The sequence below is a fragment of the Parasteatoda tepidariorum genome, chromosome 7 (genome assembly GCF_043381705.1).
Source record: "Parasteatoda tepidariorum isolate YZ-2023 chromosome 7, CAS_Ptep_4.0, whole genome shotgun sequence".
Classification (NCBI taxonomy): Eukaryota; Metazoa; Arthropoda; class Arachnida; order Araneae; family Theridiidae; genus Parasteatoda; species Parasteatoda tepidariorum.
In genome coordinates, this window is record NC_092210.1 from 62,211,713 (window position 1) to 62,236,779 (window position 25,067).

Consider the following 25,067-nt stretch of genomic DNA (forward strand, 5'->3'; position numbering starts at 1 on the left):
TTGAATAGTCTTTTATTTTAATTTTCTTTAAGTGCATTAGTTTTTAATCAGATTATGTAAAATATTTTTATAATGTTTTTAAAGCTAGATATGAGATGTGTCTTAAATTAGATAAAGATGAACTAAATTTTGGACTTTATTGCTTTCTTGAATACTTAAATACTTAACAAGATACAGGATACACATTGTATACAAATTGTAAAATATTTTTGAGTTTTCTTTATCATTGAGAAGTTATTCATTTTAAGGAAGAACGAATCATTCATGCCATATTTAAAGTGATGAAATCATAAGACAATGAATCGTTAAAAAATAAGCTTTAAATGAGCATAAAGTTTGAAAATTAGCTGTCATAATAAAAATTGGGTATAAAATAAAATTGTCCTTCAATTTTTCTGAAAGTAATTAAAATAGATAATTTTTAAACCTTAACTTTAAATTTCTCGAATAAATATAAAAATGACAAATAAATTATTGAATATAAAACTGGACTATAAAAATCCCATTAAATTTAAATATCGTCTGCACTAATTAATTAGCATATTTGTGGTTATCCTCTCTAACCATTAAGATTGAATCCTGGAAGATCCGATCATTAGATCAAAAGTTATTCAGGGTAATCAGTTTTTTATTTTTGGCACTGTACATTTTAATAACTCTCAGAGTCTATCGATCACACGAATAATTAGTGGCACGTAAATTATTTTTCAAGTTTTAATGAATTATGTCTAATCCATTATTTAACTATCGTGCAAATATATTTTTGTCATTTTATAGATGTATATGTATATATGAATATGTAGTAAAAAAATTAGGTTTAATATACAGGGTTATTCATAATTCGCTCCGGGGCTTTGAAGCGTTATAGTAAAAAAACGAAGACGAATATGGCAAAAAAGAACGTATGAAATTATTCCGAAAGTACTCAAGTTTTAATTTAAGCAGTTGCCGGTAGATGGCAGTAACACGTACCACTGAAGCCAGTTGTAGTAAAGAAAAATGGCGTTTACAGGCGGAGGGAATTATGAATAACCCTGTATATATACTTTGTAGAATTATTTTTCGTCTGAAATTTTGATTATATTTACAATTAATATAACTATTAATATATTACTAGAAAAAGAATTATACAGTTTTTATTATTACTCTAAAAATTCGCATTCGTTTTTAAAGTTGTTTCATTTAGTGTCACGGAGAGAAAAAAGTTCTACGAACGCTGAACTTAACAAGTTTTTTTAACTCAAAATTTCGAGCTTTTCCGTAATAATTACATTGTATCGTCTTTTTATTGGTTTAACAATTTTAAGCATTATATTTATTAACATTGACCCGATTGTACAAAATAACCCAATAACATCAAATGGAGTCAATGAATTGGTACAAAACTTTATTGATAATCATAAATGCAAATTTAAGGAAGTTCTGTATTAAAATTTATTTGCATACTATTTTTGACAATAACTTTGATATAATGAGACATATGAATAAGAAATAAATAACCATAATGCTAAAAATAAATTACATTCGGAGACACCATTGGGTACCAAAATTATGGACACGTCATTGGATTATCACTTTTCCAACCAATGGTTTCATTTTTGTTTTGCTCTTTCAACCAATCATAGAGAGGCTGAAAGTATTCCAAAATGGCTGAAGCGTCCATTTTGTCAGTTTTTCCCTTTGTTATCACTTTCATTGCTTCCCTCCATGATACAGAACTACCCAATTTCAGTGTGTCACTATAAAATAAAAATAAAGATTATTTGCAAATATTCCATTTAATAACGTTTTTTGTTGTTGTTATAAGAGTGAGGAATTTTACTTTAACATGATCGCTTAAGAAAAATAAGAACAATAATATGTACCAATGCAACATGTACCAGTTGAATTTAAGAGAATTGCAGCGCACCATAGTGTATGTTTGTAATAATTTATGATCATATTTGAAGAAAACACAAGTCATTTCCACAAACGAGACACAAGGTGGTTTCTTTTAAGTTTTATGTAGCATCTTATAATAAATTCTTAAGGACTATGTTTTCCTAAGCGGGCCCTTGGAGTTTGGCAATTCGGGACGTAGTTTTGCTAGCAGTTACATCTGGAGAAAGCTACGCATTTTCGATAGCTCCAGCTATTTAACCAGGGACTCTGAAAGGGATTTGGTTGCAAGAATATCCTTATCTTAATCAAACGTCATTCAAACGGAAAAATTTAGAGATTTTTATACATTCCAAAACATGACGCCGTTCAGACGATAGGAATTTTTGGGATTTTCTTATGAATATTTTTCTAAGAATATTTCTAAGAATATTAAGTTTAGAAAATGATCTTTTAATTTTTAATTGGCGTCTTGACTTTTAATGGCTCTTTGTGAACGAACGAATTCTGCGTCATAAAATTAATAAGAAAAATCTGTTTTAAGCGCATGCTTTAATATATATATATATATAGTATATTTCATTAGCTTACCTCAACAGTTTTCCAGCCTCCTTGTTTTTATAAATATCACAATGATGAAGAGGTCCTGTATAACCAGCTTCATCGCAAAGGGCCTTGTGAAACTGAAACTGGATCACATAACTAATAAAATATCTGAAAGAGAAAGAGGCAGTGTTAAAATTCTTATTATATACTTCATAAAGCCGCTGTGACTCGCGAGTATGCCAATGAGGTGTTCAAGTTTAAAATCCCACCGGAGGCAAGTTGATACGGAATCTGTGTTCGGCTCTCCCCGACCACACTGCTGACGTAAAATATTCTCAGTGGTAGACATATCATGGGTTTGAATCTTCTTGCCATCAAGTTAGCCATGGGTAGTTTACCTGGTTTTCCTCCTCATGCAACGCAAGTGCGGATTTATTCTATCAAACCACAAAGGCTAGTTTTTCTCATTACTTGATTCAGGAGTTCCTTGTTTTCTGGGTTGGGTTTAAAAGTGCAAGGTTACAGAGTTGTGAATTGAGAGTCCCAGAAATGGCTTGGCTGCTTTGGTTATACATTAAAATATATATTTCATAGCACTGATTTACTGAAGAAAATTAAGATAGTTCTATCATTTGTTGCTAGTTCTATCATTTAAATTATATCATTGTTATTTGTTTACTTCTATCATTTGTATGAAATGATTATCATCATTTGTTATTCTATCATTGAGTAGAATAATTATTAATATATAATCCATTACATGAAGGTTTGTTTTTATTTCTAGTATTGAGCAGCGCTAATCGAGCATAGAATATTATCTGGGTAGAATGCTTTTAAAAATACCATGTAAAAATTACACGTAAAAGCTTGAAAACAAATTGGGAAAAGTAACGAGGAAATGCAACGTGAAAATTTAGTTTTTAAGTCTAAGTTACAGAGAATTAAGAATGGAAAGGAATATAAGGAATAGAACATATTAAACATAAAATAAGAACGTATTAAAATATGAATGAAAAAATTAAATTTTGCTTTAATTTTTCAGTCATTTTCTGAAATAGCTACTATTGAACTCTTGTAATATTTTAAGGAATGATTTTCATACAAACGATTGTTCTCATAAAGAGAATAGATTTAAAAAAGCAAATTAATATAATCAGTAACCAAAGAATCTTTTGCCTCAAATTTTCACCAAACATGTGAGATATAGAATTTTTTTTCCAGTCAATGTAACGGTTCATCTGTACATAGTGAAGCACCATTTTGAATATTGACTCAAGTAGAAAAAATATTAATCATTAAACAATTTTAGTTTTGCTATGTTAATTTCAAAATTCAATTTTAAAAATGACACTCAATTGGTTAAAACACTTCAGATACCAAAGATCATTTTTTAAAAATGCTGATACCCGATTCTAATATACGTCCAATTCTAATACTACCCTATTCTATGTCATTAAATTTAACAACGACTCTATTTTTTTAATTGTCACTCAAAAAGTTAAAATTACGTGACATTTTCATTTGAAATTGTGATTGCCATTTAAAGAATTCATTATCGTTCAATTTTAAAATGTAGAGTACTGTTTTTAACATTAACTATGAAAGATAAAATTAAACTTGTACTTTCGTTAAAAAAGAAGGCTTGCCGTATGATCAGGCAGTACAATCGAAAAATTCAGGTTCTCATTGAAATCACTTCAACTTCCTTTCACGATTTATAAACTTCTATTAAGTAAACTCATTCTAAACAGGTATTCCATTAAATAGTGCACAAAATTTTTATTTTCGAACGAGTGGATTTAAATTTAATTTGCATTGATTAATGTGTGAGTCATTTCATATAATCATTATAAACTATACGAAATTGCGAGTAATAAATTTTTTTTCTCATATCATGCATGAATTTACCTTATATAAGGAACATCAGCTGGAATATGATATTTTGCAGCTGCGTCCAAATCATTTTCTGTTCTGGGTACTGGAGGGCAAACACCTTGGTATTTGAGCCTGCAAGAATATGTATAAGTTTATCATTCCCTTATTTAATTTGCATATTTATATTTAACACAATATTTATAATTAAGGGTGTTCTGGAATTACTGCTCTTAATACATATTTTTTTGAATCTTTGCCAAAAATGAAGTGAAAGAAAAATAGTCATATTAGGGTTCGCAAATTAATATTTAAGTTAGAAAAAAACAAACAAAATGTCTATAAAAATTAAACGAATCACTTCTGAGGAAATCAAATTTGGTGTTGTCATACCTTGCCTTTCTAGACAAGGATTAGTTAGATTTCTACAGTATTTTTGCTCTTTTCTCTTTTAAATATTAATTTGCAATCTCCAATATACACACTTTTTTGCTTCATTTGTAACAAAGAGTTCCGAAAGACGTCGATAATAATAAGTTCTGTATTTTACAGCTTAGAATTTCTTCTTGTTGCTTACAGAGCAACAAGATTAGAATTCATATTTATAAAATGAAAAATATAAGAATGCGATTGAATAAAATTGAAATATTCTATCAGGAATTTATGTTCCTGATAATGAAAAAAATGTTGGAGCATAATGTAAATTAAAGAGATAAAAAAATTTATTCTCCAAAAAATTTGTATCGTGATTTTTTTTAAATATTTTATGTAGTATTATTTTAATTAATTCAAAATAAAAAATATCTCGCTGCCTGAAAAAACATGTATTTTGCTAACTGAAATTCTTAGCATCAAAAAAGATTAAAATTTGATTTTTTTGACATTTTATTTCAAAAGAACTAAAAAATAAGAATGACAGTTCTAAATTTTTTTTTCCGGTTTCATTTTTTTATTGAAAAATAGTTGTGAAATTACCTCATGTCCCACCAAGCCGTGTTCAATTCGGTTGTTTCGATGGAAGCATCAAACACTTTCCATCTCCATGCATCAATCAAAAAACCAAAAGGTACAAATGCTATTTTATCTAGCGCCATATTCATCAGATTATTGATTTCCGTTTCTGGAATAGAAAAGAATGAAATAGGCTATCACAATTAGTAAAAGAAGCCCAAATGAAAATTGGAGGACTCTGATGACGTAAGAAATAAAATAGCGATAGCAGTGTCATCATTCTGAGTTATAACGGCTGAAAAAAGTGCACCGCTGACGGCGTATAACTGATTAATCAGTTCACATGAGAGCATTTAAAGATAATGTAAAGTAGAACTAATGAGAAAGGTTCCGAAAAGTAGACTGACTTTTAGGGTAATTGGTGATTAAATAATTCCTTTACTCATGTCATATGAAGTGCTACTCAGATGTCACAAGTCTTGACTCTAAAATTACTTCTAATCCTTTTATCTATAGCAGCAATAGATTTAGGAGAGGTCATGATGATTGACAAATTCAATATTAATGTAATGTGACACCATTCCATTTGTCCAAAATCGTTTATTCTAAACAGTGTTAACCATAAACACCAAACATTTGAAAGCATTAAAATGTTTACTCATTAAGCTCAAGTTCATATACTAAGTACTACTGTGTGTTGTTCTATTTAGGATGCATCCATTTTTTCACGACTTTATATTCACCTTAAATGCTCTCATTTGAATCGGCTAATCAGTTATTCGCAATCTGTGGTAAGCTTTTTTAAATCTGAAAACTAAATGCTTAATGGTATCATAACTAAAAACATTAAATGCAGGATAAAATATGATAAAAATAATTCTGGAGCTTTGTACTTTTTTATAATTATTTAACTGAATTATGAAAATGATTACCTTTGTCGTCAAAAACTTCATCCAAAAGATCAATTTTATTCATGTGATGGGGAGTGGCTACTGACAAAGCCAACACATCCCCAACCGCTTCATGGAAACCTAGAGTTCGAAAAATAAATCTGTTGTATTATAAAAATAACTCAAAAATAATGTGCAAATTTGCATAGAAAACTCTCGAAAATTATTTTCTCCCATAATTTACGCAGGAATGTTATTACAGGAGAATGGGAATGCGAAAGCCGTGATGTCTTACCTGAATTAGCACCTTCTCTGAAAACAACAGGTTGATCCTTATACTGTAAGTAATATTCAATGTGTCCCATTTCATGATGCACGGTGATTAAGTCCTCCATATCAACTCTGGTGCACATTTTAATCCTATAACGAAAAATAATAAAATTATTTTGAAAAGTTAAAGTTTAAATGCACACTTTCCGTGTTGTAACATTTTCTGTAGACAAAAACAACTTACTATTTTGCAACGTATGACAAAATTGTGCAACATACGTTTAGTTTATTGTGAAGTTTCAATGTAAACCCATATTTAAGTCACTAAATAATGAAGTGTTATATTTAAGTCATAAAGTGTTACATTCAAAGCTAGGAACTTTGAGATCATTCGAAAATTTGCATATGACCTTTCATGTTGTCAGAACAGTATTACGGCAATTTATACAACCTTTTTTAGAGGGAAAAAGATCTATTTTTTCTGCATCGCAGTTAATATTGTAGTTTCATTTTTCATACATCGCATCGCAGTTTCATTTTCAACTTACTTTTTTAACACTGAATAGTGACTCTAGAAATTGTATTATTAACTCAGATCATTTTGACCCATGGCCAGCTGTTTGGAGCTAACATCACGACACGTGAAAGAAACAAATCCAACTGTACAAATATTTCCTTTGAGAATTAATATGCTGTAGTTGCCTCAATTGTTTTGAAGTATCAATGTCTGCTCCATGCATGTTAAGAATCCTGATACCTTTAGATCTGGCTACGGGATTTCTATGCAACTCATTGTAAGCGTTAGTTTGAAGTCATAAAATTTATCAGCAGACAAGGAAAATTTTCAATGAGCACTTTTTGTTGTTACTAAATTTTTCTAGTTAATTCTTATTAACTATTCGGTATACTTCTTGATTTGATCCTAACTCAATCTTACAATAGCTACTGTTTTAATGTAGATATGAATGGATAATCGTATAAAGCTTAACACAGGTGGCGTTAGAGGTTCATCGTGAGACTTCCGGTTACTACTTCCGATTTATTTTTACGTCTAAGCTTGAAAAAGCACGCTATCCAATATTATTATACTAGTAGTGTTAACAATTTAGCGCGTTTTTTCAATTTAGTTTTCAACGAAGCAAACAAAAAAAGAATTCGCAAGCATGCTATGATGCTACCAAAATAATAACAAATGGTGATTTTTTACACAAATATAGACAAATAAGGTTTAACACTCAAAACATGGCCTTTATTTATGTTGTGATATTGATTTTCTCAAATTTATTTGCGACTCACGACCTTCTAAAATTTATAAATTTCAGAAAACTTTTATGAATAGTAAAATGGCACGTAAACTTAAACACAAATCATGATAATAAACTTCCCAGAATATCAAGCCTATTCACACATCGCTTCGTAAACGTAACATAAGCGGAAGGATACATCGGAAGTTTTTTTATATTTCCTTCGATTTTAGGAGCTTGTTATTGTTTACATTCAGTCACCCATCTATTGTTTAAAAGCTCTTTAAAATGTTCTGTTTTCTTACCTGACATCTCCATTGTTGTAGAAATCCCAGGCAGACGCATGGCACACCATTTCTCTATCCGTAGGCTTTTCTAAAATTGAGCGATTCCAGAATTCGGGAGTCATTGGTATTAAACCAAGAGAAGTGAAGAATTCCTCAGATATTTCAAACATATCTTTTGCCGTCATATTCTACGAATAAAAAACCCTCATAAATTAAGACTGTTTTATCCATCAACCTTTTTTTCATTAAAATTTGCATAAATAAAATTTCAAAGTAACATATAAAGTATTTAAATACAACAAATTGTATTCGGAAATACGCATAAACATATGATATTTTATTCAAAAACGAAATCTAGAAAAACGATATGTGGTTTTTACTGTTTGAAATTAATTTTCACTACTATTTGAATAGTTTAAATGAATATCAGCATCAAGATATTTACAACGGTGTTTGTAAATAAAATGACATGTTTAGAATGTATTTTAAAATTCTAGCTGCATACAAAATTAAATAAAATCAGTGAATATAAAATAATTATTTACTCGTATGCGCAGTAAAATTACTGAGATGAAAAGCGGTATTACTTAATGCCTTTAAAACAACAATTCATCGCTAATTTAAAATTATTTCTCTTAATTTAGGGGGTATCACATAAGCTCATTCAAAAATTTTTTTAATAACATTTACTGAGCTGTGATGGCTTAGAGGATAGAGCGTTCGCCTTCCAATGAGGTGAACCGGGTTCCAATCGCACCAATGGCTTGTCGATATGAATCCGCATCCGGCTTGCACCGACCACAGTGCTGACGTGAAATATCCTCAGTGGTAGACGGATCATGGATTAGAGTCCCCTTGCCGAGGTTCTCATAGTCTTCCTCTCCATGTAACGCAAATGCGCGTTTATTCCATCAAAAAGTCCTCCACGAAGGCAAAATTTCTCTCAATATCGAATAAAAGACTACCCGTGCACGTAAAATCTGTCGAGTCTCAAAGTCCTCCATGTTTCCATAACAAATCAAACCTCTAGGGGTATTGATCCTGGAGTTCCCTTGTCTTCTGAATTGGGTTCAAAATTACAAGGCTACGGAGTTGAACATTAGACGTCGTAAATCCCAAAATTGGGCCGGCTGTTCAACGACGGTTATAAAATAAAATAAAATTAATTAAAATAAAATAAAATAGCATATACTGAAATTTAAATATGATTTTTTTTCTAATCATTATGAAAAAACTTTCAAAAACAATTTTATCATGTTACAATTAAATGGTAAGTAACGATTTTTTCCAAAAAAGTTAAAATTCTTCAATTAAAAACTTTGAAATGTTCAAAAACACACAATATGAATTTTTAACTACTGTCTCACAACAGTAAAACATACATCATAAATAATTTCAGCCATTCTAAGATATTTTAAACATGAGTTAAATTCAGTTTTCTTTGTTCAATATACCTGTTTTCTCATGGCGTCTGTCACATCCACGGCTTTCTTCTCCGGATAGGGAGCAACGGTATCATAGATATTCCCCCATGTTTGAGCCCACATATTACCTATCGAATAAAAAATATTAAGAACGTTTTTGTGCTATATCATTATGCGAATGAGTTACAGACGTAACTTACGAATGATGCATGAAATAGTAATAAATTGAGTTAATCAGTTGCATGAAGTAAAATCTGGAAACTATCAGACATTGGAATAAAATTTTAATAGTTCAAATTCGAGTTCACGGAAAAAGAATGCCGGTATTTTGTAACCTGAAGAAAAATTATGTTTTAAACACTCGAAAATTATTCTGAGTGTTTAAAACTTCATGCAATGCAGTGGAATAATGTAAGCTTTCCCTCCATGCATTAAAATTACAATGAAGCAAATAATAATATTAGACACCTAAAAAACTGAGTTAAAGTCGAATCTGAAACTGAAAATCAGGAAGGCTTCATGCAACATGAAAGCAGGGGACTGATTACACTAGGGAACAAGTTTTTTGTTGGATTTGTGCAAATACTTGATCTCGCCTAACCCTGGTCTGAAATATTTGATCCTATAACCACAGAATTTTTTTAAATGACATTTTTAGTCTATTTTTTTGTCGAAATGTACAAGTTTTAAAACGCTATATATAACATAATCGTTGAGACAGACTTCTATGGGAGTTAGGGTACACCATTAGGATTAAAGTTGCATAGAGTGCATACCTGGTCCGGAAATGACGCCATACGCGGCTAGGGGTGCTTCCCCTATTTATACTTGTTCAGAAGAACACGAAGAAACGGATCATAATAGGTTTCCATGTAATTTTAATTTTAATGATATACCCTAATATTTATACGACAACACCCCTATTTTGTTATGCGACAACGCCCAACATTATGCCCTTGTTACGTACAACATTTTTAAACTTACACTTTTCGACAAAAATTAGACTAAAAATGTCAATTAAAATAAAACTGTAAACTGAAGAGAAAAAATGTATGGAATATATGAAAATGAGTATAATATATGGAATCAAAATATATGGAAATAATGGTAATAGTATAAATGAGTAATTTGTATCTGTTTTTCACATTACTTAGTAATCCTGACATTCTCTTTTCATGACCTTAGTTAGATAGTTCTGTTTTTAAACAAAGATTCATAATTCTATTCTAAGAGTAAAAGAAGCGAAAATTTATTATCATTTTTTTAAAAATTCAGATATTAATCAAGAAATATGTTTTACAAACGCATTTTACTTACATTCATTTTAAGATTTTTTATTTTATTTCTTTTTACAATTCTAGAAAAACTTTTATCCTTTACAAGACGAACTTCGTATGGTTCCAGTTAAATGCTGCATTTTTTAAAGCAAGAAATATTTAGTTATGATATTTTAAAATCGTAATTGATTATATATATCAAAGAAATTTATGTAACTAACTTGTAATACCATAAATAACTATCAATTACTTTGCATAAATTTCGCTTCTTACAAGCCGTAGTTTGCAAATGTAAGTACTAGACAAAGAAAATTTGTTTAAAAAAATGTCTTCTAAAAAAATGGTTCTATATATGAAGGATGGTCCGAAGTCCCCCCCCCCCTTAATATTTTAGAATCTTTGTTAAACTGAACGTATATTTTTAGAATCTTGGTCAAAAATAAAATAAAGGATAATGAGCATTATAAGTCTCAAATCAATATTTAAGTAAGGAAAAAAGAAAAGAATGTCACAGAAAACATGGTAGAAAATATCACAACTATCGCAGAAAATTATAGAACACACTTTCAAGTTACAAGATTTTGATATTTTTAATCCCACCTTCCTCATGAGTGATTCATCGGATATAGATATCGTTTTTCTTTTTGTTTGCTTAAAGGCCTGTTTACACGGTCCAATTTCTTGAATCCGAGAAATTGGACGGATTTCTCTGTCCTAGAAATTGGATGATTCGTTGACACTATCCAAGTTCTTGAATGTCACTGATTCGTTGAAAGCAAAACTTGCGCATGGGCATTGTTCATATTCAACATTATAAAATAATACTTACATAAGTTTGAAATCCCTAAATAAATTCAAATAAAATCATAATAACACAAATAAACCGCAACAGATTAATTTATTTAGACTAAATTATATAAAAACAGACAAGAAGATGACATAATTTGCTGCCTGATTGTTGACGTCACAAAACCTAAGACGCTGATTGGTTAAGGGAGAAAAAACTTGGATGGAAAGTAGAACATGCTCTACTATCGTCCAAGAAGTTGGACCAAGTTCTTGGATGTTTGTTTACACGATCAAAGCTCAAAGCAAAACAAGTTTCCATCAATATCAATCAATCTCTGTCCAAGAAATTGGATCGTCTAAACAGTACAAACTGTCAACACTTTTGTCAAGGATTTAAAAAAAATCACACCGAGGGCGATGATTATGGTTTATTTTAGAAATTCAGTTTTTATTAGAAATACATATGCTACATACTATAATATACGTTATTTTCACGTTATTTATAAAGTAAAGCAAACAGCAGTAAAATTAACTGTACTAAAAATGCTTATAAAATTACTAAATATTGAAAGTTTAATTAAAGTTTAATCAAATTTAATAACTTAACTAATGCTAAAATTTTAACCACTCACCCAACAGATGAGCGGGGATAGGTCCGTTTTCTTTGATGTAATCGTTACCATATTTTTTGATTAATTTTTGTCTCACATAAGCGTGAAGTTGTTCGTAAAATGGCTTGATTGTTTCCCACAGTTGATCGAACTCGTCTGTGATATTGTCACTTTCAAACTCTTCACGCCACATTTCACCAGCATCAGAAAAACCTGAAATTTTTTTTATTTATCAGAAATTACTTCTAATTAGTAGTATTTTACAAGGTAGTCAGTATAATTTTGAATTTGACTTTAATTCAAGTAATAATCGCCAATTTGGCGAGATTTCAAAAAATCACCCAAGGGATGGGCTGTTCTAATATTTTACCGAACAAGGTTGTTAATAATTGCTTTTGACAACAAAAGAAAATGTTATTTGAAGTGATCAAGTGATGCGAAATATGTTAGAATATAATTTGAAATGAAATTTAAAGTTTTTTAACTTCTTTTAAACTTTTAAATTAATATTTTTTAAATTCTTTTTTGGCAAACCTTGATGTTTAGGGCCGGGATAACCTGGATGGTAGGGCACTGGGTCCGTGTCCAAGAGGTCATGGGTTCGATCCGCACCGACCGAAGACCGTGTAGTAAATGGTGACTGATGCAAGTTAAATCTGTCGAGTCACGAAGTCCTCCATGTTCCCATGAAAAATCATACCTCTGGAGGTACTGATCCAGGAGTTTCCTTGTCTTCTGGGTTGGTTTAAAATTATAAAGCTGCGGAGTTGAACATTAGTAGCTGTAAACTCAAAATTAGGTCGGATGTTCAACGACAGTTATAATATAAAATAAAACTTTGATGTCTTTGCGATTAAAAAAAATTCATGCCATCATATTGAAAAAGAATCATAACAAATATTTTAAAATCATTCTCAAACTGGTAGATTTTTATTAAAAAAACATTCCCCATGAAAATACTTTTCTGCAAACAGAAAACTAGACTCGAATTTCCCAAAATCTACTTACTAAATCACAAGATATTTCTGGAATATGTGAATATAATATGGCAACTTTTTCCATATGCTCATAGTTCTATATGCTCATTTACTATCACATATGATTTTGGTGTTAATTTGATAAATTTTGGTGCAAAGTGAATAAATATAAATGCTAATAATTATTTTTCATTGCTTACAAAAGTGTTTTCCATGAAAGAAAAATGTGTTGTAAAATTTTTATTTTTCAAAAATATTTGTAATAAAATGTTGAACAATTTAGGAAAATACTTCTAGACAAATATGAGATTGTTAAGTGAATTACTAGAGTTCGGGATAAATAGTATTTCGAATGAATAAAAATTTTTCTGTCAGCGCAATGTCCTTGGATAATTTTAGCAGAAAAATGATTCATCATGAAAAGTTGTCAAAAATAAGTCATAAACATAATCATAGCGTATCAACTTATAAATTGTGATAAAATAAATAACATCAACAAGACAACAAAAAGGTACCAAAAACTGAATTTTTATTTATTTTATTAACATGAAGTTCTTTAAAAGAGACATAAAAGAATATAAAACCTAGGACATATATAAGAGAAGAATACGAAGAGTTTTATGAAAAAATCAGAAATATAATGATATATTGCTCTGCAGCAGTTTGAAAAAAAAAACGGTTAAATAACGTTTCAAAAGGTCATTACTGATATTAAAAATAATAATTTTTTCATTATTAGCCTTTTTTTAAATTTTAAATATTAGGTGGACCGGAAAGTAATGTCATTTCGATGCATTTGATATTTGTTATTAAGATTTTATGAATAATGTATTCACCCTAGTTAGCAACAACTTTTCATTGCCGGATCAAAAAGAAATCGAAATGGATCGAAAAGAAAAAAATGAACTGGTTTTTAAGACTAACGAACATTTAATGCATCGAAACGACATTACTTTCTGGTCCACCTAATATAATGATGAAAAATTACCATTTTTGCACGCTACTTCATTGGACAGTTCGATATATCGTATAAATTTCTCTTTTATTTTCCGGCCTGTTTCATCTCTCCATTGTGACCAAACATGTTTCAACTCGTCATAGTTTGTAGAATTTTTCATTATATTAGTCAATTCTGGAATAGGGAAAATGCAATGACAAGCATTTAATTATTTCATAAGTATACAAATTTATAAATAAAATTTTTATGAATTAATTTTTGGATATAAAATCCTTCAAATCATACCATATCAGAAATGAAATCATATATAATCAATAAAATTTTTTGAGATTAAAATTTTGACAACATCCGCCACTAAGTAACAATTCAAATTTTATTGCATGCAATTAGTTTAACGAAATTCTAATTTGTTGTCTACAATCGCTTAGCATTTGTTTTAGCTATCCAGTGAGATACATGTCGTACAATGTCATGCTTGTAAAAAGTCTTTGGCTTCTGTTTCGACATGCTGCGCACGCATACCTTGTTTTAGTTTGATGTCCACTTAATGTTTTGAGTATACCAAAGATTAGAAAGTTATACGGAAATAGATCCGGGTAGTCGTATGGGTAGCACAATACTTCTCATTTGAATTTCTGTAGAAGTTCCTCTATTCTCATTCTTTCTTGCACATGCGTTCAATGGGGAGCGTTTATTACCGTGTATAGTTTGTGAACGGTAAGAACTCCCCCAGCCACAAAGTCTGAGGCTGTCTGCCGCAATGGAAACAATAATAGTTCATTTTAGGGAGGTTAGCTTCTTTTCACTCTAGGGCTAACGCAATAGACCGATGAAAATGATTCCCTTTCTCTCGCTGACTCGAACCAAACCAGTCCTAAACTATGACCCCACACTCCTAATTGAAATAGTTATACCTCGTTACCATGGTCACTCTCACGGGTTCAGACATATGGCTTGGGGAGTTCTTACTTTAGACAAACTATTATCTCAATTGTTTATAAAACTAGCTTATTTGGCTGAAATGACATTTCGGTGAAAAATTAAATCTCGTGAAAAGGGTTTTAAATTTAACGCTATATTACGTTATCATTAACATCATATTATGAATCAGAACGTAATGAAAGCTGGAATAGAAATAAACAAATGAAGTTAAGAACCGCCTTCTTTTTATACTTTGATATAAAAGTTTGTTTAGTGTTTATATGAATTAGTAGTTTAAGCGTGAAGAACCTGGTTCAAGTGATAAACTGCAAGGCTCTGAGGGAGAGGATCCATAACTGCAGACCTTTGCCTTTGCATAGATGTCTTCCATATCAGCAGTTAGGGTAGTAAGCTTGAGCAAGAAAAAAAAAGGAAGGAAAAATAAATAAATAAATATACAGAAAAAATATAAGATACTAACATCTTTTAAATTTCTTAAAAGTAATAGCTAATTTGGCATTTATATATATTTTTTAATTATTGCTTATTATTGTAGGAATTATCAATACTACTTGCCACCTAGACGTTTACATGAAATGAAAATGTTTCAAACTTTAAAAAGCTATAATATTAAACATAACTGTTAACAGTAAAAGAGTAGTTTAATCTATTGTTATACATGAACGTATCTTATTCAGGCCTTTTTAAAAATTTAAACCACACTCTCAGAAAAAATTAGTTCAACATTAAATTTAGGATTGGTGCCTCAAATCATATCTGGAGTGTAATTTCTCTACAACTTTAATAAGGTGTTAAATATAACGATTTTCCTATTCAAATTGAACTTGTGTATTGTATAGTTGAATGAATATATTATTCCTGAACTTAATATTGTACGATAAAGCTAAATTTGTTCAATATTATAGTTCAACACACTCCAAAATGTGCAATTGTATTTGAAGAGCTGAGTGTAAAAACTAGCTCACTGGCATTGCAGTGAATTTGAGTAAATGAGCGCCAAAGTTACAAACAAAACAAAACAAAAAAGAGGAAAGTATAATCTTTGTGTCTTATGTTTGTGGAGTATGTTTGTGAAGACATAACTCTCAAAAAATTTTGGGGAGTCTATTTGATTCTAACTCTTTTATAAAGGAAGATTTTAATAATTTTTGTTCGTAGCATTTGCTTGTTTTCACAGACAATTTTTAATGTTTTTCATCGAATATAATTTTGTTTGAATTTATAAAATAAGTATGCATATGTTTAGGCTTATTATCATAGAATAAAATTTTAGCAACCCTGATTCGGAATAAACTGGTATCAAATTTTATATAGCTTTGTTAATCCGAGAACCAATCAAAAACGATTCAGAGGCAGCGTGAGTTCAAATTTTCCCGGAGTACATGTTTTGCCGGTATCTATCACTGTAATTGTCGAGAATTCGGTAGTTTTTGATTTTAAAAAAGTAGTCTTTTAAATAGCGCTGATTGTGGTCAAAATGTCAGGTCATTTCATTACATGTAAATGTATTTCTGAAATTAAATAAAAGTATTTTTATTAGTTTTAATACAAAGGATATCTAGGTATAGTTGTTGAAAAACCAATTATTTTAAATTTTTCATTAAGAATTCGCAGTTTGATGCAAAAATGACACATTTCAATTTAGAAAATAGTTTTTTTTTGTCGGGGTAAACAACGTCTTCATGATTAGTTGCGCGATTCTCATTTTTCATAATTTAGGTTACAACTTCACGAATTTCCTCCGTTGAATACCAACCCACTCACTGAACAATCAACTTTTTTCCCTTTTCAACTTCTTAGCATTGACTCTAGAAGACAAGAAAACATTTGTTTAAAGAAGAACAAGGTTACATTCACCTTCAAGAAGTATTCTTTAAAGCGAAACTAGTCAGCATTTGCGTAAAATGGAGGTAAATCATGTGAGTTTTAGCCGAAATGATTATCAAAATACGAAATGTAGCTCAAAGATTGCGGAATCGTCAAATGAGATAGTATTATTTCCGAGAGTGCACCAACAGCCTTCATTTCCCAGCCATGCTCAGGTCTTTATAACGATAGCTCAGAGCCTTACCCACTGTACCTTCACGACTTTTATAACTATATTTAAAATTTGTCTTTTGAGAATAGAATAATAGTACGAAATATTTTTAATTTTATAAGTTTTTTTTAAAAAAAAAGTTGGGTGATTATTAATGATAAATATCATTATTACTTCTTTAAACTTTTCTTCATCCAGAGCAGCTGATCCCAAGACAGATAAAGCTTTAAACCATCGATAAGATGTTTCGTTTTGGCCTTTGAAATTCTTCCATGCAAAAGATGTTGCAGTTTTCCAAGTTTCTTTCTTAAACTTAGCAAACTCTTCTGTAACCTTCAACTAAAATATTGATTAATAATTTTACTGCAATTTCGTTATTTTCATCATATAAAAGCGAAATTTATTAAATGGAAGAATTAGTTAAGGAAAATATTATTGCACAATGATATTGTAGAGACATTCGAATTGATGTGGTCATAGCTATATGTAGTATTTTTAAGTTTAAGTTAGTTAATATTAGACTTTTCAAACTGAAAATACAAGTTTTTTCATATTAGTTTTAAAATGTTATGTTTTCTAAATGTGTTATACTGATTAATTTTTAAACTTCAAGTGAATAAATCTGCTTTTAATCTTAACTTTAGTGAAGTATTTCCCCAACAGCTCATTGTGGGCTAAGAGGGTCATGTAGGTAACGACTTTATAATTAAATAATGGTGGCAACGGGATCAGCATTGCACATTGACCACCTTTACATCCCAGATAAGATGGTACCCATCGATGAGAGTTTCGGGGATCGAGTCGCGTTCTTCACAATAACAGCTGAGTGCTTTACCCACTGTGCCATCTCGGTTCATGGAAAATTACCCTTAATAAACTAAAATGAGTGTTGAAACTGAACAAAAATCCTATTTATTGCTTCTTCATTCTTCAGCAATAGTAAGAGCTGTTTATTGATTAAGTTTCTGCGTAATTTTAATGTATGTATATATATATATTATCCTTATCCAGTACAATATTACCTTGCGCACATCCATTTTGGGCCCATCCTTGGTAACTAACAAGTCAAACGCACTTCAGCAATGCAGTAAGAACGGCACTTAAAAACATAACTCCACTAGTTATGCTCAATTTGCGCTTTTGTTTTCATATTTTGCAATCTGGCAATCTTGTTACGAAAATATTTTCTAAATCATTCGTGAAAAATTTCCCGTGCATGTAAGTACATTTGAATTCGCTACTCGCTTTATAGTTTATGTTTTATTCTGTTTTTCCTTTTTATTTTATTTTATTTTCCGTTTTTACGTGTTATTTTTACTTATTGTGTTCTATTTTATTTGTTGTAATTTTTGTAAAAAATTTTCTTTCAGTGCTCCTCACACTATTGTATTAATATACTTTGCTTTGGCTATATTGATACAATATCAGATAGCACTCTTTTTTGCGGATATAATCGTGTGGGCTGATGAAAAGGTTATATCTTTTATTTTCCGGATTTTTTAATTTTTTTTTATCCTTTTTCTTCCTTCTTTTTTTCCCTCCCAGTTGTTTGTTATTTTTTTATAATTATTTTTCTCCCCCCCTTTTTTTTCATACGTCTGTAATTTTCCTTTGTTTTATCTTCATTTTGAACTTATCTAATGAGCTCTGTTTACTTGCAGCTTTTGCGCAATAAATGAAACTTATTGTTTTTCTTAATTTTCTTCGTGGTTTTTTTGTATTTATTTTTGTATTTATTTTTGTTTTATATATATATATATATATATATATATATATATTTCTCAGTTTTGTATAATCAAATTTACTTACGTATTCCTTTTTGTTCGGTTCCGTCAAATTGCTTTGATAGTTCCATTGCGCAATGACTAATTTGTTGACAAGTTTCTCTGTTATGCGATCATTGTCTTGGAGAAACTTGAGTGCTTCTGACATGTCTGAGTTGTCACCGCTGATATACTTGTCCTGCTTGCTTTCGCACTCCGCAGACACATGCAGGCACGTAGACGTGAGTGAAAACACATGAAGAAGAATTAAAGACAGCACCATGATAACTGTTAAATGACAGTTAAAATAACATAAATGTGTGCACGTTCACTATTTTCAACTACCTAAAATGCATAAAAAAATTATTTTGAATCAAATCTGAAATAATGAAAATAACACGACTGTGAAGAAAGCAACGTTTGAAAATATTTATAGTCTTAATAATAGTTTTCCAATTTTGTAAGTATGCAAAACTGTAGCACTTAGTCTGCATGTTCAAGTGTGGTGCATTTGGTTTTGAAACTGCAAAATTTCATAATTTTAATTTTCAGTTGATCAAGTGTAAATGATTGGACATTGTGGATAAAATATTAAAGAAATATACATATATACCCTACAATGCACTCTAAGTGACTAAGAGCCGTGGTTTCTCAGGGGATAGAGTGTTCGCCTTCAAATGAGGTGAACCAGGTTCGAATCTCAGCTATGGCTGGTCGATACGAATTCCGTACCTGGCTCGCATCGAACACAGTACTGATGTAAAATATTCGCAATGGTAGACGGATCATAAGTTAGAGTCCCCTTGTCGTTAAATTAACCGTCGGGGGTTTTCGTGGTTTTCCTCTCCATGTAACGCAAATGTGGGTTAGCTCCATCAAAAAGTCTTCCATGAAGTCTAAGTTTTCCGTCCACTTGAGTATGGAATTTCTTTTTCTTCTGGATTGGGTTCAAAGATACAAGGCTACGAAGTTGAATATTAGTAGTCGTAAACCCAAAATTGGGTCGGCTGTTCAACGACGGTTATGCTAATACCATGGGAAAACCGAAATTTCAAATCAACTAGAACCCCCCCCCCCCCGAAAAAATGGAAGATTTTAAGTATTTCAATATACCGTAGTCTTATCTAAGCTTAGAAAATCGGTAGAACAATATTTTAATAAATTTTAATATCATTTCTTATCATTAACATCATTTGTATATGGTTAATTACATTTTGCTATTGACTATATAGTCACATACGATTTTAACCTGAAACTCTCAGTGATTAAACCGAAAGATTTACAGCCAAAGTTTTCATAGCAGTTCACAGATATTATATATAGTAAATATAAAAAATATTAAAACCACTGACATAATACGAGTATGCATTCCAGATAGTGAAAAATTCGTAAAAAGTCAGTGATATATATTTAAAATAAGGAAGTTACGCTTTTTTTTTTAATCCGACAATCTCTTATTTCCTATCGTTTATAAAAACATTTGACATTGTATACAATGTATGGGTAAAATGCATATTAAATTTGGTATTTCATCTATCGCTGAACAAAGCCAAGCATTGTATACAATTCTAGCATTATTAAGAAGATAATATAACTCTCCCATGTGATGCTTGAGAATAAAAATTTACAAAAATAGTTTTAAATTTAACTCACCGAGAAATCCTTTGGAGTTTTTATTAGTTCTCTTTATAAGCACAATAATTTCGAAAAATTAAGTAAATTTCCAGGAACTAAATAATTTTCTGGAAATCAAATAAATTTTCAGAAATTAAATAATTGCTCAAAATTTAAATAAATTTTTCATGAGTACACATCATCTTTCTGAAGGCCGCACATGAGTAGTTAAAATTTTAAAGTCCTGTTCGTACACGTGCCGATCTTAGAGTATAATTTGTTTTCAGTAGACAATATCATATGATATATTTCATGAGATATCGGTTCAACATCTGTTTACGGTTTTCTCAAAATAATAATTTCAAAATAGTATCTCAGTCAGACACACTATCGATTCGGATTATATATCAGAATTATACTTTGATCAAATTACATTTATGCAATTTTTTTTCTTTCTTTCAGAAATAATAAGTAACGTTTCTAACGTTTTTATTCTATTAAGTTTACAAAAAAGTCATAAACGTAAGTAAACTATAAGCTGAAGAACTAATACTAAATGCTGATTCAGTTTTCGAAGTTGCATATCTAATCAATGAATTGCTTATCTGTTCAACAGGCATTATTTGTAATAAACAATTTGCTTCATTTGTTTATGGTTAAAGGAGAAGTTAGATAAGCACCATTTACTTTATTTATTATTCAAATAAAGCAACTTTTTTTTTCATCAGTTGATTGAAGGCAACAATGAAATGTAAAGATATAAAATAAAAAATGCTGTGTCAAATTTCAATATAAAATAATTTTACTAGAGTCACTAGAATATGGTTATATCTTAATTAGTTGTTTAATCTGTATTAAAAATTTTATAAACATGTACAGATTCCTTCTAAAAACAATTTCTATAACTGAAATAGATTAATTCTGATGTATAACAAAAACATGATAGAACTCAAATTTTGATTTTTGTAATTAATAACCAATTTTGCAAAAAAAAAAAAAAAAAAAAAAAAAAAAAAAAAAAACAGAAGATTTTACCTATGGGTGCCGATTTTTTTGTGTGCAAAAATAAACTATCTAGATTCTGGACGAACTAACCAATTAAAATGCATACATACGAAGCAATGGCCAGTATCGACTAGTAGATGTAACATTATTGTTGTATACGAAGTAACCTTACATTAGTATACATTAATCAGCAATAAAAAATCAAAATCACTATCGAAATGTGTAAAAAAAAAACATAACCTGTTAAACACAAAATTTTGATTTTTGTAATTAATAAGCAATTTTGCGAAAAAACAGAAGATTTTACCTATAGGTGCCGATTTTGTGTGCAAAAGTAAACTATCTAGGTTCTAGACGAATAAACTATCTGGATTCAATTAAAATACATGCATATGAAGCAATGACCAGTAACGACTAGTAGATGTAATATTATTGTTGTATACGAGATAACCTTACATTAGTATACATTAATCAGTAATAAAAAATCAAAAGTTACTATAGAAAAGTGTAAAAAAAAAACACAACCTGTTAGTAAATATTTTTTAAACCAGGAGATAGATAGTTTTCGTAATTTATTAAAAAATACTTCATTTCATTTTAAGCTTTCATTGGAAGAAGGAAATAGTTCATATTATGGATTTATTCTTATTCAATGAATTTCATAACTATAATCGTTTTTGTTGAGAAATTTAACAATTATTTGAAGAACATTTGAACAAGAGTATTTGAACATTTGAATTCGAAGTTGAACATTTGAATTTGAGTAAGATCTTAAAAATAAATCGAAGTTATTTTCAATAACAAGCCAATAATAAAATTTAACTTATTATGCTACTACTAATGAAACTTATAAAAATGTCTTGAAATAAATATATTAGAAGCAAAATTTACTTATACGCTTACCAAAGCTTTACAACAAACGTTGAGTTTTTTAATTACAAGGACATTACAATGTAAGACTAACTTTGCAAATGAACATTTGAATTTGAATAAGATCTTAAAAGTAAAATCAAAGTTATTTTTAATAACAAGCCAATAATAAAGTCTAACTTATTATGCTACTACTAATGAAACTTATTAAAATGTCTTGAAATAAATATATTAGAAGCAAAATTTACTTATACGCATACTAAAGCTTTACAGCAAACGTTGAGTCTTTTACTTACAAGGACATTAAAATGTAAGACTAACTTTGCAAATGAACATTTGAATTTGAATAAGATCTTTAGTAAAATCGAAGTTATTTTTAATAACAAGCCAATGATAAAGTCTAACTTATTATGCTACTACTAATAAAACTTATTAAAATGTCTTGCAATAAATATATTAGAAACAAAATTTACTTATACACTTACCAAAGCTTTAAAAGCAAACGTTGAGTTTTTTAAGGACATTAAAATGTAAGACTAACTTTGCAAATGAACATTTGAATTTGAATAAGATCTTAAAAATAAAATCGAAGTTATTTTTAATAACAAGCCAATAATAAAGTCTAACTTACTATGTTACTACTAATAAATGTCTTGAAATAAATACATTCGAAACAAAATTTAATTATACGCTTACCAAAGCTTTACAGCAAACGTTGAGTTTATTACTTACAAGGACATTAAAATGTAAGGACGAACTTCTTCCCACTGTCTTTGAGATATGAAGAGTTTGTCTGTGGTGTAACTTGTTTTCTATTCAGGGGTCAGTAAACCTAAATTCTATTTCTGCCTTAAGGCTTAATATTTGTTGACGTCTTGGAAGTTTTGACAAATGAGGCTTGCATAAGAATATTCTAATCAGCATTTAATTATTCATTCCATTACTTGCTTAAAAGATTATAGGCATTAATAATGAGATATATTTATTCCAAGGCCCTCCAAGAACTATCTCTTGAATTTTAAAGACCACAGGTTCAAGTTTGAATTAACTTTAGACACATTAGTAAGATGGAAGAATTTTCTGACCTTGGCTGATATTAAATTAGTAATAGTATAGTGTAGCAGATTTTAATTATTAATGTATGCTAAATGACAGTTTGACACATCAATTTATTTTATTAATATAGATCTAATATGCAATTCATGTGTAAGAATAGTATAAACAGATAATTAGGGAATGAAAAATATTATTACTTCTTTTGAATGAGAAATGTTGCCTATTATTAAATAAGAACATTGTTTCATAGTATATTTAAAAAATTCTCAACAAAATAAAATGCTAGTGGGTTCCACCTTCTGCTCGATGACGCTCTCCAGCCTGCGAAGATTACTATGCAATCTTTTATGAAGAATAATTGAACGCAAAGCAAGAATGGTCTCTCGCTACTATGTTAAACCCATTTGAAATGTGTTCTACTGCAAAATCTTAAAGATTTTAATAAATTATTAAATTTTTAAAACTAATTACCCTTTAAAGCTAATTACTCTTTCAAAATTAAAGATTTTAGTCAATAATAAGTAAATAAATAAAATTAAATTGAAATAAATAACATATAATCGAAATTTTGTTTTAGAAACGAAACAATACTCGTGCTTCTAAAAGCAATTACTAATAAAAATTCACAAATCTATCATTGTTGTTGTTCATTTACGTCGCACTAGAGCTGCCCAATGGGCTATTAGCGACGGTCTGGGAAGCATCCCTGAGGATGATCCGAAGACATGCCATCACAATTTTGATCCTCAGCAGAAGGGATGGCACCCCCACTTCGGTAGTCCGACGACCTGCAAGCGAAGTCGAGCACTTTAACGTGGTCGAGCAACTTAACGTAGTCGAGCAACTTAACGTAGAACAGTTTAACGAGGACCAATACCGTACACCCTCGGTCCCTACGCAGACTGATCCAAGTGGTCACCCACCAGCACACTGACCGCAGCTAGTGATGCTTGACTTCGGTGATCTGTTGGGAACCGTGTCTTAACGATCAGTCCACTGCGGGACTCACAAATCTGTCAAAAACGCAAATATCTTAGACAACCAAGCTTTGTATGGGCAACCCAACAATTATCAATTTTAAATTTCCCTATTATGACAGATTCAGTATCACTTCTTCAGTGGACCGGACAATCACTATAGTAGATTCTGGCGACTGGATAATAAATAGTTCATTCGCGATCCTTTTATTTTGACACATGTAATTAATGAGTAACTCTGATATGATTGATTGTGCGTTGCTCTTCTACATGCTCCATTCCAACATCACAACCAATTCCTGGGAAAAAATAGGAATAAACCATTGGATCAGTGCAAAGATTCATAGAAGAAATGGGTTGGCATGCATCTCCAACAGGATAGATGCACAAATCTCGATTAGATGGAATTCGATACCATTTCCCCCCCACAAATATTGCCATTACCTTTGCTTTTGAAGTTGGAGCACTCTGTCGCCTCAAATGAGAATTGGTATCTCCCATAAAAATCAATTTGAAATCTGTTGCAGGATTCGATTGGATTAATTTATGCATTATGATGATTATGTTATGATGTCACAAAAGGATGGATTTGTCTTAATAAAATATTATTTACAAAAACTTTGTTAAAAATAATTTGTTTGTCACAAGAAAATCTGTCATTTTCCTGGCTATTTATATTTAGTGATTTGTAACCAAAATAGATAGCGTCAGCAATTAATATCCTATGTTAATAGAGTGATTAGAATACCATCCTATCTGAACATGTCTAATTGCATGAATAAAGTACCAACTTTCTGGTTCAAAACCTATTTAAAAATTTTTTTATGG

At 30.1% G+C, this 25,067-nt stretch overlaps 1 protein-coding gene across 1 annotated transcript in view; it reads right to left on the minus strand.

Moving 5' to 3' along the window:
* Nucleotides 1-1,370: 1,370 nt before the first annotated feature.
* Nucleotides 1,371-25,067, minus strand: part of LOC107445552 (angiotensin-converting enzyme) — a 91,515-nt gene continuing 67,818 nt past the window's right edge. The window contains exons 17-30 of the mRNA XM_043042272.2: nucleotides 22,692-22,696; nucleotides 18,764-19,047; nucleotides 17,129-17,293; nucleotides 15,205-15,307; nucleotides 14,005-14,148; nucleotides 12,061-12,252; nucleotides 9,393-9,490; nucleotides 7,957-8,126; nucleotides 6,433-6,557; nucleotides 6,180-6,278; nucleotides 5,272-5,416; nucleotides 4,333-4,431; nucleotides 2,470-2,592; nucleotides 1,371-1,739 (exon numbers count right to left, since the gene is read on the minus strand). Coding sequence (XP_042898206.1) covers nucleotides 1,550-1,739; nucleotides 2,470-2,592; nucleotides 4,333-4,431; nucleotides 5,272-5,416; nucleotides 6,180-6,278; nucleotides 6,433-6,557; nucleotides 7,957-8,126; nucleotides 9,393-9,490; nucleotides 12,061-12,252; nucleotides 14,005-14,148; nucleotides 15,205-15,307; nucleotides 17,129-17,293; nucleotides 18,764-19,047; nucleotides 22,692-22,696 — 1,942 coding nt within the window. The 3' untranslated portion in view covers nucleotides 1,371-1,549. The remainder of the gene's footprint in view (nucleotides 1,740-2,469; nucleotides 2,593-4,332; nucleotides 4,432-5,271; nucleotides 5,417-6,179; nucleotides 6,279-6,432; nucleotides 6,558-7,956; nucleotides 8,127-9,392; nucleotides 9,491-12,060; nucleotides 12,253-14,004; nucleotides 14,149-15,204; nucleotides 15,308-17,128; nucleotides 17,294-18,763; nucleotides 19,048-22,691; nucleotides 22,697-25,067) is intronic.